Source organism: Mixophyes fleayi, chromosome 1 (assembly GCF_038048845.1).
Source record: "Mixophyes fleayi isolate aMixFle1 chromosome 1, aMixFle1.hap1, whole genome shotgun sequence".
Classification (NCBI taxonomy): domain Eukaryota; kingdom Metazoa; phylum Chordata; class Amphibia; order Anura; family Limnodynastidae; genus Mixophyes; species Mixophyes fleayi.
This window is the reverse complement of record NC_134402.1, coordinates 41,574,017-41,593,245: the sequence shown is the minus strand read 5'-3', so window position 1 is coordinate 41,593,245 and position 19,229 is coordinate 41,574,017. Positions and strand designations below refer to the sequence as shown.

The window sequence follows — 19,229 nt, the reverse complement described above, 5'->3', positions numbered from 1 at the left end:
GTATTTTACTGCAGTATACACATGTTATTTTTGCTTGATAGGGGTTCTTCCGTTTACATGAGGTACATACTTTTTGAGTTTGATTAAAATATGTTGGTACCGGAGTCATGGCCTGATTAACCATTTTCCTAAACTTACAGGACAAATAACAATTCCACACAATCAACAGGATCAAAACCATTACTAGATGAGTAACATTTTGGATACATCCTGAAAATGGGTTAGTCAAGTTATACATTTCTAAAGTTTGTTTATCATGGGTTACTAAGCACACTATTTGTGGTGCTACTTCTATAAACATATTTCTCCTGTCATGGAGCTCCCAATTACAGACACTAGTTGGATGTTCTAGCTTACAAGGTTCATAAACTTGAGTGTTTTGAGAGCACACTATTCCATTGTCTGTATTTGAACACAATCCTAAGTTATGTGTGTTGTTATTATCATCTATATACTCCCCTCTTATCTGCGGGGTCCATAATTGTGTTCCACCGACCTGGGCATAGAGTGGGACAGGCAATATGAGGAATTTACACATTATCTCAGTCCTCAGTATACTGTATGTCTGAAAACTTCCTATGCACCAGTTTTCTGTACACTTCACACCCATTCCATCAGTTTGAATCCATGGCTGTGTAGCTACATTAAACATATTTCTATATACCAGTTCATTGTTAGTCATTAATTGAGTTTGAGCGTTACTCTCTTGTATTTTCTGATACAGTGTCTTAATTGAGCATTCAGTCCAGTTAAACATCAAGGAGATATTTACATCTATTCCTAAGGAATTGAAAAATGTTGCATTAAATATCTGTAAATATTCTTTGTCCCATAATATTAGTTTCTGCAAAGGCGTGAAAACTGTGGGCATCCACTGTGCCTGCATCTACCATCACACATTCTTCTTGATTACTTGATTTATTCCATATCATACCTGCACATTTGGTTAAGTCTACCTTCTTAACTTTATTTCCTGGCATATACATCTGTATATACATTATCTGTACTGTTACTAGTGCTATGCACATTATTACACAAAAAGGATTCATGGTGCTTCAATTTTCACTGTCAGCTTTTTGCAGTGAGATGCGTGGACCCAGGTGTCTCGTCCTCCTAACTTAACAGAAGTGGGAGTAGTCAAGACCACTTGATATGGACCATCAAATCTGGGTTCCAAAGTTTTCCTCATGTGCCTTTTTAGGTAGACCCAATCTCCTGGTTGCAAGGCATGTGTTCCTGTATCGTTATTTGGATCTGGAATGGAGGAGAAAACTTGAGAGTGCACATTAGTCATTATCTTTGTAAGCTGTATTAAATAATCAGTTAGATCTGCATGATTATGTTGCAATTGCTGAGGAAAATAACACCCTGTCTTCAGGGCTCCCCCAAACAATATTTCATAAGGGGACAACTTATGCTTCTTTCCTGGTGTTGTTCTAACTGAATATAGAGCTAAAGGTAGACAATCTACCCAGGTTTATCCTGTTTCTGCAATCATTTTCTGAATTTTTAACTTTAATGTGCCATTCAATCTTTCCACTTTTCCACTTGCCTGTGGCCTATACGGGGTATGAAAGGCTTGCTGTATCCCCATATCCTTCATTATATTTTGCATTACTTTCCCCGTAAAATGCGATCCTCGGTCTGATTCTATTGTTTCAGGTATTCCATACCTGCAAATTACCTCACTTACCAGTTTCTTGGCAGTGTTTTTAGCTGTTGCCTTAGCCACTGCCCAGGCCTCTAGCCAATTTGAGAATAGATCTGTGCACACAAGGACATGCTCATATGTTCCTACCCTAGGTAGCTGTATATAGTCAATCTGAAATCTCTGAAATGGGTACAATGGCTTTGGTGTGTCCTTCTGTGGTGTTTTCACTACCTGACCTGGATTGTATTTTCCGCATATCACACAGGCTGCTGCATATACCGTAGCAGCTGCATTGAATCCTGGTGCTACCCAATGTCGTAAGACAATATTGGTCATGGCTTCTTTAGAATTGTGGACCAGCCCATGTGCCAATTGAGTCATCATAGGGTATAGGCTTCTGGGCAGACAATACTTATTATCTATTCTCCAGAGCACTCCCTGACATGTAGCACTTCCTTTTCCCATGCCTTTTTTTTTTTTTTTTTATTATTGAGGAGACTTGTTCCTGGAACTTTTGCAGTATGTCAAGGGTTACAGGCTCTACAGGGTTTTTACCCTGTATCACAAGACAGACCTGCACCCTGGGCATAAGTGCTGCCTGTTTAGCAGCAGCATCTGCCTTGGCATTTCCCATAGCCTCCTTAGTCTTTTCTTTAGTGTGTGCCTGGACTTTCAATATAGCTACCTTCTTGGGTAGCTGCAGAGCTCTAAACAGAGCCCTTATCTGTTCTGCATGCTTGATAGGTTTTCCTGCTGACCCCACAAAATCCCTGCTCTTCCATATTGGCCCAAAGTCATGGGCCACGCCATATGCGCACCTGGAGTCTGTGTATATGATAGCTGTTTGGTTTTCTGCCATTATACATGCCTCAGTGAGTGCATGCAACTCCGCCTCTTGTGCTGAGCAGAAAGGTGGGAGTGGTTGTTGTATCAAAGTCTCTTCCAGGGTGGTCACAGCATACCCTGTGTGTGGTGACCCTTCATAATAATACCTGGAACCGTTAACAAATAAGTTCCAATCTGCATTAGGTATAGGGACATCTGTCACATTTTCTAATTCCTTCATTTCTAGCTTCATTAGTTCAGCACAGTCATGTGACTCAGAAAAGGGAAAATTTTTGTGTGTATTTTGTCTGGTACTGATACATTTCTCCCTTTCTGATTCATCAAGGGTGGGTAGGTCCCCACCCACCTCTCTCCCCTCTGTTGAACCTGCTTTAACTGGAAACAGTGTAGCAGGTTCAAAACTGCATCTTTTAATTGTTACATGTGCATGACTTAATAATGACACCTCATACTTAGTGAGCCTTGCTGTGGACAGATGCTTTGTTCTTGCTTGGTTTAGTATTTCTGTAACTGCATGTGGGACCTGTATAGTTAAGGGGTGGTCTAGTACTATATCTGACACCTTATCTTTTAGTAAGGCTGCGGCTGCCACCGCCCTTATACAGGACGGGGCTCCTCTTATGATACTGTCTAGATGTAATGAATAGTAAGCCAGCGGTCTCTGTTTATGTGAGTGTACCTGTGAAAGGACCCCTTGGTGCATGTCCCTTAGATTCATTGCAGAACAAGGTAAATGGCTTATCATATTGTGGTAATCCTAACGCTGGTGCCTGCACAATGGCTTGTTTTAATGTTTCAAACGATGTTAGTTGTGATTCAGTTAAATATATCCTGGACCCTTTTACCTCACTAAGAGCATCATAGAGGGGTTGCATTAGGAGGGATGCTCCGGCAATCCATTCCCTGCAGTACCCTACCAAACCTAGGAATGCCCTTAATTCCTTGGTGTTCTGTGGTGGCTTTACCTGCTGGATTGCAGTTATCCTGTCCTGTGTGAGGTGTCTGGTACCTTGTGAGATACAATGTCCTAAAAATATTACCTTACTCTGCGCTGCTTTTATTTTTGTGGGTGATACCTTGCAATTTTGCTGCCCTAAGAAGTTAATTAATGATGTAGTCTCTTCCTGACACCTGTCATTCATTTGGCAACATGGTAATAAGTTATCTACATATTAGAAGAGTGTCTTGTTTTTATTCAACAGCTGCTTCATTCATTTGACTCTGTGAAATAGCCTGTGTCACTGAATCTCCTGCATCCAACATATCGTTGTATGCGGGTGGGGCAGGAGGTTCTTTTGGTTTCAATTCACCTGGTCTAGGGGTCTGACATTAAATCACACACAAATGTTCACCTAACATTCTCTCAACTGAATATACTTTCAGCAGGCATACATTTATCCATAGAGGCAACACCCAAAAAAAATAAATAAATAAATAAAAATAAATCATTTGCACCTACAATAGGCTAAAACGATCTAGCTGGAATCTTAACATTGTACCACAAGTCAAATTACTAACAAAAATCCCTTCAAATCAATATCCAGAAATGTGGTAAAATTATACTAATACAAGTTTAAAAATGGAAAAGCAGAAAATATTATTCTTTCAGTAATCCACAAAACACTCTCTTTCTTGCTAAAAGAGGAAGAAAAAAAATAAATATAACTGATATGTTACAGCATAGAGTTGTGGAACTACAAGTCCCAGCATTCAATTAGCTTCAGCTTCAATTAGGTTGTTACCACTGCTGAGATGTTTCAATTACTCTTGAATTACCGAAGCACACGTGAAAAACCTTTTTTTCTATCAACCACATATATTGTCAAATAAATCCTTCTCTTTCACACTGAACACTGAACAAACTGGGGAGAGAATCTGCAACTTCATTCCCCCTCTGCTCATATCCCCCCTCCCTTTCTCAACACACTGAAGTCTTTTACACAGAATAGGAAGGGGAAGACATTCCATTCTCTGTCTCTCACTCACAGGTTGTAAGACAGAAACATAACAAAAACTAAAACAAAAATATGCACAATGTGTAATTTGTCTTTTCTTTTTCCTAATTCATTTTGCACAACCAATACAAAAAGTATTATATCTGGCGCAAAAGAGAATATATGAAAAATAAGACTGCAGCTAAAAATAGTCCAGTGCAATTCTCAAGTTCCAATAGCCAAAAATAGAATGACCCTCTGAATTTAAAAGGCTTTCTCGAATTTCTACCAGCACAAATACTGTTAACTCTAAATCCTTCAGTGGCTAATTTAAATATTATTGTACACCTTTCTTCAACAACAGACATATAAAGCAATATGTCAAAATATAACAAATACAAACAATGAATCTTATCAGAACCAGAAGGGTGAGTATTCTTGAACCTTCACATCAAACTGATGAATCTTAGAAGACACAGAAATAACAACGACCTTTTTAGAGCAGAATAAAACTTCTACCCACCGCGGTTTTGTCGTTCCTAGTTCTGCTTCTCCCCGACTCCTTCACAGTTTTTCAGGAAGATTTTCGAAGCTCACTGTGGCCTCTAAGTATGTTAAAGGCAATAGACCTTTTGCCACCAGTAAAATCCCTTCTAATTCAGATGTACGGTGCACACTGGAGAATTGATCTGAGACTCACACTGTTGTCTAGATTAATCAGTTCTGTTTTACTGAAACTGGTATACTAATATTTATACATAAAACCTGGCATACCCTCTTATGGTTACATACTATAATAATAAACAAAATCCTTTAAATTGTAGCTATGACCTGCAACCAATTGAACAAAGACATCTGTAAATCTTTCTCACTTAGAGCAGGACAGACAGCTTATCTTGCTTATCTTTACTGAAAGTGAGTTATATCCAAATTTTTAAAGCATAACCGCTCATCCTTTAAATCTATTTATCTAATTGGAATTTCTTTACCTACGAAGGTCTGTAGTTAGTCATTTTTAACTAATTGACTTCTACATTATCTATGAAAGCTATATATTGCTTAATTAAAAATATCACAATTTCCTTTACAGGGGGTAGTTGTCCTGATGTCCCTTCTAATGGGTGACTATGTGGGTCTGATGGTGCACTTGGGGGTGGCTGAGTAGGAGGCAAGTTTACAGCTGTATGTCCCTGGATGTCTTCTAACATCTCTTCCTTTAACATTTGTTCTTGTTCTATATGTCTACATGCCCTTACCCATGCTGATACTTGGTGTTCTTTATTATTCCTAGTAATCTATATACTATATTCTTTCTGAAAATCTGGCAATCCCGCCTTCCTAAAGATGATATAGATTTCTCTAACAGCCACAATACCTTCTCTTTCCTTAACTAGATCCGCAGGAGTGTATGATGTCTGTACCATCATACCTTTACTGCCCTGGGCCCCCATTACTGCAGTTATGGGAATACCGGCCCCTAGTGTGCCTGAGAAGTGACTGTTATTCTAATTTTATACACCTTTACAATTAAATCCTGTTATGTATTGCTTGATCAACTTGGGTACATACTTTACTGATATTTTATTAATTAATAGACATGTAGGTGGCCTTATCCTTCTAAAAAATGATATATTAGCCACCATCCCAATCCTATTTGGGTTTTTAGATAGTCTGGACAACCATGAATTCCAACTATTGCTGTATATATCGTTGGATTAAAAATTCCCTCCTTATGTTTACCATATGTTACTGAACAATCAGTGTCAGTTCCTATCACCGCTATCAATTTACTAGTTTGTATTGTCAATGCCTTTTGAATTATAACAACACATTTACAGTCTGGACAACTAAGATTATTTTCTGACATTTATACTCCCCACAGCATATCTCTGATTCCCTCAGCTCCCTTTGATGTTTTTATGAAACAATATATTAATACTAGTACAATTATTACTCAATCTTTTCAGGAGCGAAGGGTTCTTATAATGACCTCTCAAACCCAAGGACAATCATTTGCACAAAACAAGGCGAGGTCTCAGCAACAAGTATAGAGGAATGCTTTTGATTATCAAGGTCAATCAATAAGTTATGTATTTGCATCCTTTTATATATATCCTGTATCGACACAAACACATACATTCACTTATCTATTTTTCACCAAAAAACAAATATATATCAGGAAAACAGGTTATTCAGTAATTTGTTCAAATACCCGTTATACCATCCCCTACTGAACCCCACCTTATATCTTACAGGAAGAGCAGATGGAGTAGTGAGTTGCAAATGCAAAAAACTTCGACTGCTCACCGCACGGTTTTCTCTGCTGTTCCTGAAGATTTAGGAGGTCTCTGGTCAGTCCTGGGCTGGTATGTTGAGTATCCCAGACGAAGTCCCCAGAAAATGTCGGGGTACCAAGGCTTGGTGCCCTCATTATCGATCTCTGATAACCTGATTTCCTATGTGGTATTTTGCTGTTAACAGGAGAGTGAAGAATAAAACACAAACGAGGTGTTGCAGTTTCAAAATCAGCTCTGAGGGTCCATGCAAACTGATCCTTTATTTATACATAGTGACCAGCATTAACTGGTTAACAACAAGGACATATAAGGAAATCTCTTTAGCTCAGCAAATATACATATAAGCCCACATCCTCTGTTCAGCATTACATGCTTTTCCTGCCAGTTGCTTGCTTCAGTCTGGCATCTTGCTGCTGTCTTGTTCCATAGGAAGAATCTGTTTTTTTTCCTTCAAAGCGTAGTCCTATATATAGTTCTTTTTTAAGGCATTTACCATATATTTGTACATCTTAATAACTATCAATTATTTTATACTCTCACAAGGGTAGAGGGAGGGTGTGTTAGGTGGTCCTCTGTCCTGGTAGATCTCGTGCTGTGCTGTTTAGTTCTGTGCTGTGCTGTTTAGTTCTGTGCTGTGCTGTGCTGTACTGTGCTGTGCTGTGTTCTGCAGTATCAATCCAGTGGTGCTGTGTGCTGTGCTCTGTCAATTTTGAGTTCAGTGGTGCTGCTGGGTCCTGTGCTGTGTCCTGTTCAGTCCAGTGGTCCTGTGTCCTGTGCTCTGTGCTTCTAAGGGCATAGTTCTTATTTCTCCAATATTCCCAAGTGTTTAATAAAAAAAAAAAAAGTTATAAAAAAAAATACAAAAAACTAATTAAATTTTTTTTTAATTACAACAAAATTTGCAAAACCAATCCTGCAGTATAAGCCCATTGGTACTGCAATATTAGCAAGTTCACACATTCAGCAGTAAAAGTCGAGTGGTACTGCAATATTACAAAGTTCACACATTCAGCAGTATCAGTCCAGTGGTGCTGTGTGCTGTGCTCTGTTAATTTTGAGTTCAGTGGTGCTGCTGTGTCCTGTGCTCTGTGCTTCTAAGGGCATAGTTATTTCCCCATTATTCCCAAGTGTTTAAAAAATTAAAAAAAAGTTATAAAAAAAAATACAAAAAAATAATTTAAAAAAAAATTAATTACAACAAAATTTGCAAAACCAATCCTGCAGTATAAGCCCATTGGTACTGCAATATTACCAAGTTCACTGATTCAGCAGTATAAGTCCAGTGGTACTGATATATTACAAAGTTCACTGATTCAGCAGTATAAGTCCAGTGGTACTGCTATTAAAAAGTTCACTGATTCAGCAGTATAAGTCCAGTGGTACTGCTATTACAAAGTTCACTGATTCAGCAGTATCAGTCCAGTGGTACTGCTATTACAAAGTTCACTGATTCAGCAGTATAAGTCCAGTGGTACTGATATATTACAAAGTTCACTGATTCAGCAGTATAAGTCCAGTGGTACTGATATATTACAAAGTTCACTGATTCAGCAGTATAAGTCCAGTGGTACTGCTATTACAAAGTTCACTGATTCAGCAGTATAAGTCCAGTGGTACTGCTATTACAAAGTTCACTGATTCAGCAGTATAAGTCCAGTGGTACTGATATATTACAAAGTTCACTGATTCAGCAGTATAAGTCCAGTGGTACTGCTATTACAAAGTTCACTGATTCAGCAGTATAAGTCCAGTGGTACTGAAATATTACCAAGTTCACTGATTCAGCAGTATAAGTCCAGTGGTACTGATATATTACAAAGTTCACTGATTCAGCAGTATAAGTCCAGTGGTACTCTCCTGTGCCGCATATAATTTTTAAAGGCTTTGCCGAGTGTGTGTGGCTTAGGGGTACGCTCTCTTGTGCTACATATAATGGAAAACCAAAATTTGGAGTATAAAGTAGGGAAAGATCAAGACCCACTTCCTCCTAATGCTGAAGCTGCTGCCACTAGTCATGACATAGACGATGAAATGCCATCAACGTAGTCTGGCAAGCCCGATGCCCAATCTCCTAGTGCAGGGCATGTAAAATCCAAAAAGCCCAAGTTCTCAAAAAATAGCAAAAAGAGAAACTTAAAATCATCTGAGGAGAAACGTAAAGTTGGCAATATGCCCTTTACGACACGTAGTGGCAAGGAACGGCTTAGGCCCTGGCCCGTGTTCATGACTAGTGGTCCAGCTTCACCCAAGGATCTAAGCCCTCCTCCTCCCCCCCCTACAAAAAATTTAAGAGAGTTATGCTGTCAGCAACAACAACAAAACAGCAAAGAACTCTGCCTTCTAAACAGATGACATCACAAATCCCCAAGGCGAGTCCAAGGGTGTTGGTGGTTGTGAAGCCTGACCTTCCCATCACTGTACGGGAAGAGGTGACTCCATCCAGCATTTGCAGCACGCCCTCTGCATATGCTGGAAGGATCACCCACAGTCCAGTTACAGATTTGGCTAATGAAGGTGTGAATGTTGTACATCGGGAGGAGGATATTGATGTAGCTGGCGCTGAGGAGTATGTTGATGATTATGATGCAGACAGATACCAAATTGCCTTTCTCAATTTCTATTTATATTCTAGATTATATAACGGCTGAATAGTTTTCTATTTTACTCCTAGTGGAGAGGGGATCTGATGCAGACAGATACCAAACAGCCTTTGTCCATTTCTTTGTATATTTGAATTTCTAGTTCTACAGTCTATGCAGGCTGCTTTTTTTATATTCAACTACAAGTGTAGGGTGGGTGGGGGGGGGGGGGGGCATAGATAGCCACCAAAGTAACGTGGTGCATTTAATTTCACCTTCTAGCTCTACAGTCTGTGCTTTTTTTTATCTTCAAAGTATTTACAAGCCTTGCAATCTAAATTAACTAGAGGTAGTGACGTGCTAGAACTCCACCCTCTATATGCTGCAGAGGATGGAAGAGCATCAAAAGGCCATTCAAGCCTACACAGCCACCTACGACATAGGAAAAGGAGTGGGGATGCGCCTGAGTCAAGCGCACTTGAGAATGATTTCCGTGTTGTGCAAGGTTCTGCAGCCATTTGAACTTGCCACACGAGAAGTCAGTTCCGACACTGCCAGCTTGAGTCAGGTGATTCCCCTGATCAGGCTTTTGCAGAAGCAGCTGGAGAAAGTGAGGGAGGAGCTGGTAAACCATTGCGATTCCACCAAGCATGTAGCTCTTGTTGATGAAGCCCTTCGTACATTTTGCCAGGATCCGAGGGTGGTCAGTCTTTTAAAGTCAGAGGAATACATTCTGCCCACCGTTCTCGATCCTCGGTTTAAAGCGTATGTTGTGTCTCTGTTTCCGGCGGACACAAGTCTACAGCGGTGCAAAGACCTGCTGGTCAGGAGATTGTCCTCTGAAGAGGACCGTGACATGCCACCAGCTCCACCTTCATTTTCATCAGTTTGTGCAGTTCCAAAAAAGAGGAACTGCCATTTCTATTGCTACCTTCTTTCTATATTTTTTTAAAAAAAACCAAAACTGACATTTATAGTACTACATTCTTTCTTTCTCTATTTAAAAGAAACTAAATAACTGCCATTTCTAGTACTACCTTCTTTCTTTCTATATTTAAAACAAAAACAAAAACTGTCATTTCTATTACTACGTTAATTGTTTGTGCAGTCACAAAAAAGAGGAACTGCGCCCTTAACTGCTATGTTGGTTTTAGACGTCCATCCGGTGTCCGCCATCTGTTCCCTGGAATTCTGACCAGTTGAGGGTGTATTTATTATATTGTGGCCCTGGTATCAAATTGGGTACCGGGGCCACCCCACTACGCAGTCCAGATACTTGTTTGGTGGAATTCTGACCAGTTGAGGGTGTATTAATTATATTGTGGCCCCGGTATCAAATTGGGTACCGGGGCCACCCCACTACGCGGTCCAGATACTTGTTTGGTGGAATTCTGACCAGTTGAGGGTGTATTAATTATATTGTGGCCCCGGTATCAAATTGGGTACCAGGGCCACCCCACTACGCAGTCCAGATTTTTTGGGGGGGAATTCAGCGCCTTGGAGGGTTTTTTATTAATTATATTGTGGTGACCACTCCTCTACGCAGTCCAGGTACATTATTTGGTGCGATTCATACCAGTTGATGGTTTTCTTATTATATTGTGGTGACCACTCCTCTACACAGTCCAGATACATTTATTGGTGCGAATCATACAAGTTCAGGGGTTTTAAATTATATTGTGGTGACCACTCCTCTACGCAGTCCAGGTACATTTTTTGGTGCGATTCATACAAGTTCAGGGTTTTTAAATTATATTGTGGTGACCACTCCTCTACGCAGTCCAGGTACATTTTTTGGTGCGATTCATACCAGTTGATGGTTTTCTTATTTTATTGTGGTGACCACTCCTCTACGCAGTCCAGATACATTTATTGGTGCGAATCATACAAGTTCAGGGTTTTTAAATTATATTGTGGTGACCACTCCTCTACGCAGTCCAGGTACATTTTTTGGTGCGATTCATACAAGTTCAGGGTTTTCTTATTATATTGTGGTGACCACTCCTCTACGCAGTCCAGATAAATTTATTGGTGCGAATCATACAATTTCAGGGTTTTTAAATTATATTGTGGTGAGCACTCCTCTACGCAGTCCAGGTACATTTTTTGGTGCGATTCATACAAGTTCAGGGTTTTTAAATTATATTGTGGTGACCACTCCTCTACGCAGTCCAGGTACATTTTTTGGTGCGATTCAGACCAGTTGATGGTTTTCTTATTATATTGTGGTGACCACTCCTCTACGCAGTCCAGATACATTTTTTGGTGCGAATCATACAAGTTCAGGGTTTTTAAATTATATTGTGGTGACCACTCCTCTACGCAGTCCAGGTACATTTTTTGGTGCGATTCATACAAGTTCAGGGTTTTTAAATTATATTGTGGTGACCACTCCTCTACGCAGTCCAGGTACATTTTTTGGTGCGATTAAGACCAGTTGATGGTTTTCTTATTATATTGTGGGGACCACTCCACTACGCAGTCCAGAGAGATACATCGTTGCAATGTTTTGGACTAATAACAATATTGTGAGGTGTTCAGAATACACTGTAAATTAGTGGAAATGATTGTTATTGAATTTTATTGAGGTTAATAATAGCGTAGGAGTGAAAATAAGCCCAAAAACTTGATTTTTGAACTTTTTATGCTTTTTTTCAAAAAAAATCAGAATCCAAAACCTTAAATCCGAACCAAAACCTTTCGGCAGGTGTTTTGCGAAACAAATCCGAACCCAAAACATCAAGAAAATCCGAATCCAAAACACAAAACACGAGACACCAAAAGTCGCCAGTGCACAACCCTACAACAAGGGGGATTTCACATCTTCATAGAATTACCAAAAGGGGGTAACAAAAATTCCATGATTGTGCCTTTATGACTATTGTCACCTTTGATGGACTTCTTGAAAGCAACACTAACCTAAGGACTGCTATGTAAGCAAATGCGACTCCATAAAGGTATTTAATATTATAATCAGTTTTCCCCATGATATTAGTTTATCACTGCAACATAATAAGGATTAGAATTAGAGACCAACAAGATGTGCCATTATAATATAGAGGCATGGAACTCCCTATTGGCTTATAATATAATTTTTATTTTTCTGACTGATTGCATTACTGACCAACTAAATGTCACTATAGTAGTACCTACAAAATATAACAATATATTTTGATATACAGTATTTTACTATTGTACAGATTGTCACAACTTATCTGTTCCACACACTCCTGTGTTGCTGATTTCCTCTCCCTCTGTATAGAACTCAGCACTTTCTGGTTTGGGCGGTCACGTGATCGTGGCTGGGAGGCGACATAGTCTTTCTGCAGAGTATATAAACCTCACTCTGAGACTAAAGCAGTGTCAGAGCAACAAGTGTCTCAGCTTGTCTGACTCCTGGTGCTTGTTCGGTTCCTGTGCTCTCGCTCCCCGAGTTGCTATCCTGTTCATTGACCATTTGTGTACCAGACTCTGGCTCCGTCCTGGCACTCCATCTGCCTTTTGATTCAGCTACTGCATTGCCCTCCTGTGTATCAGACTCTGGCTATGTTCTGACTATCCATCTGCCACCTGACTCTGTATCTCATTGTGTGCCTGTGTACCAGACCCTGGCTTGTTTTGACACTCCACCTGCCACCAGAACCTATTATTAACCATTTGTGTACCTATTCAGATTCCGTTTCTCCGATTGCTGCCAAGTGCTTCTTCCCTCTCCTACTGTGTTCAGTATCGTGTGTTACCCCTAGTGGCATGTCAGGGGACCGCAACCTGCTGGTTCTCAACAGCTAAGTCCATCCCACCTGGCGGCGTTTCATGGTGAAAACCAGAGAATCCGTTAAACTCCACACTCTTGGTCGGCCAATGCCAATCTAGGTTACCACAAGGGATCCTACCTCTGAAACTGTTACACAGATCTGTCTATCTCCTATCTGTCTATCTATCTATCTATCTATCTATCTATCTATCTATCTATCTATCTGTCTGTCTGTCTGTCTGTCTATCTATCTAATATCTATCTATCTATCTATCTATCTATCTGTCTGTCTGTCTGTCTGTCTGTCTCTGTCTATCTATCTATCTAGCTAATATCTATCTATCTATCTATCTATCTAATATTTATCTATCTATCTGTAACAGGACAGATGGTTGGCACCCCAGAAGTAGTGCGAGATAGGATTTCACAGGCCTGGTGGTATGGTAGAGAGGCATTAGTGTTGGAATGAAACAAGGGATGGGTTTATTCTCTTTCCTGTGGGGTAAGGTTTTAAAACAGTGTCACATAAGTAGCAGTAGTGTAGGGAAGTAATATGCAATGATATTCCACATATCACAAAATAAATAAAAAAAAATAGGAAACTTGTTTCAACAATCTAAGCAATATGCAAACATAAATCACAACAACACATAGGTCACTAAACAAATATATCTCACTGGAAAGTTAGGCGCTAGTACTTCAGTGAAATGGGTTTCCCTGGATAAAGATAACCAGTTGCTAAAAGGTTAATTAAAGAATTACACTAAATGCTGCTGCAGCAGATTATCTAGACAAATAAATCACAACTATACTGATTATAGTTATCACACAAAAATCAGTAGAGATGTAACAAGGCTTAAACCAACTTGATCAGTCTAGATTCTTCAGAAGAAGTGACCTTAAACTAGGGTCACTTTACAATAGACAGAACCCCCAGCGGTAAATTGTAAGCCTCAGGTTAAAGCAAAGTTTCAGATGGACACATGAAGCTTAATTGCTTTTTATTTTTTTATTTTTTATTTTAAAGGCAAAGAGGTGCAAAGCTTGCAACATTGAAAGAAATACATTAAGATATATGTATACGCATACATACTTTCAAGGATAACATAATTGGATAAAAGTTATTACAGAGCCTAGAAGAATTTATCAATAAACAGTATAATTATCCAAACACTAGACCTTCAACAACTTTAAACCCATGAGACCCATTTAAAGAATGAAATCAGTAATCGACTTGAATCATACGTGACTCCTGAGCTTGGTGTAAGAAAGAGCAAATTTGCACAATAAACGATTTCCAGTGTAAGAAACACAATCTTCACTTAGTAGGCAATCTAATGGAATAAGCAAATTTCTCCCAGGAACTGTAGAGTTAAACAACTTGCAATTCTTGTGGCAATTATTTCTCTCTATGTCCCTAGCAAACTGCGTCAGCTTGCAAATAAACTTTAAATCCAACAGATTTGGCTGGAATAAACTCTTCCTTAGATGGCACACTCACCTGTCAATAGAAATGTTACAGTCCTGGTCAGAAGTTTTAATAACACAGATGGAAATCCAACTTGTTTTACTTTAATAACATGAACAAAGCAAGGCAAAATAAACCATAAACATATCTGTCTGTAACGCTCTGGTCCCACAGATAGTACCTGTCTCATTACCTGCAGTCCATTCATCTGGAAACTGCCATGTCCCAGCATCAGACATTCTCCAGTTCATTCATTCAGCTATATTCAGATCTGTGCAGGTGCAAGCCTATTGCACTTCAGGACCTCCTCCCTCTTGTGACAGCGGCGCTACTTTAAATTTTAGCTGTCAACTCGCCGATTTCCGGCGACTTGTACAAAGCAGAGTATGATACATTTACCCCCTGGTGTTGGTTGATTCTTTAGTCTGGTCTTAATTCCTTTTACATTGCCTCGGTACAGGCACAGTTGAGAGGAAGGCACTGCGATCAGCGGCTGATACATACATATTTTGAGTGGCCGCAGCTATCTGTCCCCTTCGATGCAATGGTAACTCTTGGCCCTTCAGTGGGGAGGGTCCTTGTCTGGCTCTGTGAGGGAGGGCAAATCAGTCAAGAGGGTGTGCAGTTTACTCTGACGCCAGGTTAGGGCCGGCCAAGCAGTTGAGGGTTATGTGAAGTGTGGGTGGACTTAAGGCAGTATGCCATGTCCACGCTTGGTTTTTGGGTATCAATCTGGTAGCTGTCACGCAGTGCTCTTTTTCCGCCACCAAGTTAGGTAATAAAATTTGATCTTATTTTGCCACTTTACCTATGCCTCTGTGTCTTTATTTTATATACTGTATTTTCTGCACTATAAGGCGCACCTAAGAGCCTTAAATTTTCTCCAAAAACGGCCGTGCGCCTAATAATCCGGTGCGCCTTATGTGTGCACCGAGTTCCCAAAACTGTTAAAATGTTGTTGTCTTACTTTGGTAAGCGCTCCGCTTGATTGACTTTTGGACCATTTCCGGCTGACACAGGGACGTAATACGTACACTACGTACGCTGGTTTGTCTAAGGGCCCCCAAAAATGGCACCAGTGAAGAGACATGCCTACGAGGCACAATTCAAACTACAGGCCATCAGTTACGTGGTTGTAAATGGGAATAGAGCAGCTGCGAAAGAATTCAACATAAATGAATCTATGGTTCGGAAGTGGAGGAAGCAAGAAAATGAACTGGGCCAAGTTGAGAAGATGAAGCAGAGTTTCCGCGGGAACAAAGCGAGGTGGCCACAGTTAGAAGACCAACTTGAGCAATGGATTATTGAACAAAGAACAGCCGGAAGTGTCTCTACAGTCACCATTCGACTGAAGGCAACAACGATAGCACAAGACATGAAGTTCGAACACTTTCAAGGAGGTCCGTCTTGGTGCTTTCGTTTTATGAAAAGGTATCATCTCTCCATCCCCGCAAGGACAACCATGGCGCAGCAACTGCCAGCGGATTACAAAGAAATGCTGGCCATCTTCCGCACCTACTGCAGTAACAAGATTACCGACAAAAAGATCCAGCCCAACAACATCACCAACATGGACGAGGTCCCCCTCACTTTTGACATCCCCGTGAACCATACTGTGGAGAAAAAGGGGACCAGCACGGTATTGATACGCACCACGGGGCATGAGAAGTCGGCTTTCACTGTTGTTCTTGGTTTCCACGGTAATGGACAGCAACTACCACCTATGGTCATTTTTAAAAGGAAGACGCTGCCAAAAGAAAAGTTTCCAGCTGGAGTCATCGTTAAGGCCAATCAAAAGGGCTGGATGGACGAGGAGAAGATGAGAGAGTGGCTGAGAGAGGTGTATGTAAAGAGACCGGATGGTTTTTTCCACGCATCACCGTCCATGTTGATCTGCGACTCCATGCGCGCCCATCTCACCGCTACTGTGAAAAACCAAGTGAAGCAAATGAATTCGGAGCTTGCCATCATTCCGGGAGGATTAACAAAAGAACTCCAACCTCTGGACATTGGTGTAAACAGGGCGTTCAAAGTGAAGTTGCGAGCGGCGTGGGAGCGATGGATGACAGACGGTGAACACACCTTTACTAAGACTGGGAGGCAGCGCCGGGCAAGTTACGCCACCATATGTGAATGGATTGTGGATGCCTGGGCAAAGGTATCTGCTTTAATTGTTGTCCGAGCTTTCGCGAAAGCCGGCATCATTGCTGAACAGCCACCTGACAACGAGACTGACTCCGACAATGATGAGAGGGAACCCGGCATGTTTGATGGCGAAATTGCTCAGCTGTTCAATTCAGACACAGAAGATGAGAACTTTGATGTATTTGTGGGAGAAGATTGATTAAAAAATAATGTAATGTTAATAAAGTTCAACTCACTCACTGTTTTGCTTCCGTTACCTTTTTTTTTTGTAGACCGTATGTTTTAGCATGCGCCTTATAATACGGTGCACCTTATGTATGGGTTAAGTACAAAAAAAGACCCCGTAATTGAGACTGCCCCTTATAATCCGGTGCGCCTTATAGTGCGGAAAATACGGTAAGTTAGTTAATGTATGTAAGGGTCTTGTGAAGGTGATGAAGGGCATACACAGTGAACTATTTACACTATTCATTCTATTGGTATTGAAATTAGAGTTTTTCGGCATTGGTGATGTTATGAAAATGGGGCATGCTTTTCAATGGGCTTAATCTTCAGTTGAGTTTTACTTTGTAATATTGTGTTTTGATTTTCATTACAGTACATAAGGCAACTATATAATGAGAGCTGGTCACTGAGGTATAACCAGACCATGAGCAGCAACTCTATCTCGATACTGTGGTCTGTTACTGTTTCGATCTTTGCTATTGGAGGTCTTGTGGGGGCTCTGATTGTGATCCCAATGGTGAACACTCTAGGAAGGTAAGTGAATGACTGTTGTCGCATGTCCAATGGGCTAATTTGAAAGATGAAGTTTCTCCTTTTTTATTTTAAGTGTAGAATGGGCAAACAGGAGTTACGGAAATAGAGTAGATGACTCTACATAAAGTAAATCTAGTGAAGCTGTGAATGTTCAACTTGTTTGTATTGTACTGTATGTATAAAAACATATCTTGCATCTTGAATAAAAATAAAAATGCTACACATATCACAGGCCACTATGTCCCGTCTGCCCCTACAAGGAAAAGGATCCCAGCCCTCGCTTATAAAGAACCTTCCATCCTAAATGATTCAATCTTTATATTAAACACACACCACCACCATCTCATGGTATCAAAAGATATTGCAACTTTATCTTATCCAAGGTGGATTCTCTCTAGCTTACAGTCTCCAATGTTATTGGTAGTATTGTGGTGTTGTTGTTGATGAGCTAACACATCAGCCAGATAATCTGCTTACAAAAATAGCTAAAAAGGGCAGGCTCTGCAATTTGTTGGTGGAAAAAAACATTTGACAGTTTGGTGTGGTATAATCAGGGCATGGCCTAGGCTCATCAGGGGTGTGCCCTGAGATGTCAACAGAACGAAGCTGCAAACAAGCATGCCCAGATAGGAGAAACATTGCAGAAGATCTATGTATTACATCCACATAAAAAATTCCCTCCAGTTCCTGAAATAAACACATAGCATAAATAATGTTTAATGTAGAGATATTCACTGACCCCCGTGTTTTTGTTTTTGTTTTGGATCTGGATTAAGTTCGTGTTTTGGTTTTGGCAAAACCGCCCTCACGTGTTTTGGTTTTGGTTTTGGATCTGTGTTATTTTAGAAAAATAGCTAAAATATGATAAAATCACATAATTTTGCTCTTTTTTGTTCCTACATTATTACTAACCTTAATAACATTAATTTCCAGTCATTTGGAGTCAATTGTGACCACCTCACAGGCCACAATATTATTTTCATCCACTTTCGGGCAAAGACTGCAGTGAGCTGGCTTGATGCTAAACGACAGAGCAACGACACAAACACACGGAAGTTCATAGCACATCTAGGAATCATTGCTACACAGCAGTGGCAGAAAATAAAAATGGTGCAAGATGGAATTGTCCTTGTCTCCCCCCCCCCACTCTTATGTAAGATATTGAAAAGGACATGTACAGTTTAACAAACCAAGCACTCCAGCGAGAAACAGTGCCACTTTTGTGACTGAAGTGCTTGGTTTGTTTGGACACCTTAAAAACAAGCTACCAACAGCTTAGCTGCCTTAAGCCCAACAGTGCTGTCAATGAACTCTACATTATTAAACCATGTCTGCTTGTGCTGCATCTTTAATCTCCTTCTCCTTAGTGAATAACTCCCTCTCATCCCTGAAGAACTGCCAAACTTATGTAGACACAGGAATGGATATTACAACTGGAGTGGCAGTAGATTTGCTTCAGACAGACTGACATGGAACAAGTGAGCAGCATGGAATCTGTCATGTTGGAATATGCTGCATTGAACAGAGATTTAAACCAATATATAGACACAGTTTAGGAGACCATACTTAAGTTAAAATGTGACCCACCGGATGAGATCCCGGATTTAAGAGAGCTTGTACACGAGAGATACACTGCGCTTCAGAAGAATAATACAGAGGTGGCCCTAAGGCAGGACGATAAATGTGTCCAGTTTAAAGAACAGCTAAGAGACCTCAGAAAACATATGAAGCTTTGGAAGATGAAGATGAGAAGATCGTCATCACCCAGACACAGTTGGAGATGGTGAACCCAGTGA

General features: G+C 40.3%; 1 protein-coding gene and 1 long non-coding RNA gene across 4 annotated transcripts in view; one reads left to right on the top strand and one right to left on the bottom strand.

Annotated features, from left to right (window-relative positions):
* The window catches only part of SLC2A9 (solute carrier family 2 member 9), a 326,349-nt gene that overhangs the window by 71,813 nt on the left and 235,307 nt on the right, over nucleotides 1-19,229 (top strand). For all 3 annotated transcript variants that reach the window (XM_075194663.1, XM_075194664.1, XM_075194662.1), the window contains exon 5: nucleotides 17,273-17,433. In XM_075194663.1, coding sequence (XP_075050764.1) covers nucleotides 17,273-17,433 — 161 coding nt within the window. The remainder of the gene's footprint in view (nucleotides 1-17,272; nucleotides 17,434-19,229) is intronic.
* Nucleotides 1,036-7,365, bottom strand: LOC142136273 (uncharacterized). The gene is made up of 2 exons (XR_012687476.1): nucleotides 6,739-7,365; nucleotides 1,036-1,254 (listed from the first exon to the last, which is right to left on the bottom strand). It is a non-coding gene; the product is annotated as an uncharacterized LOC142136273 (long non-coding RNA).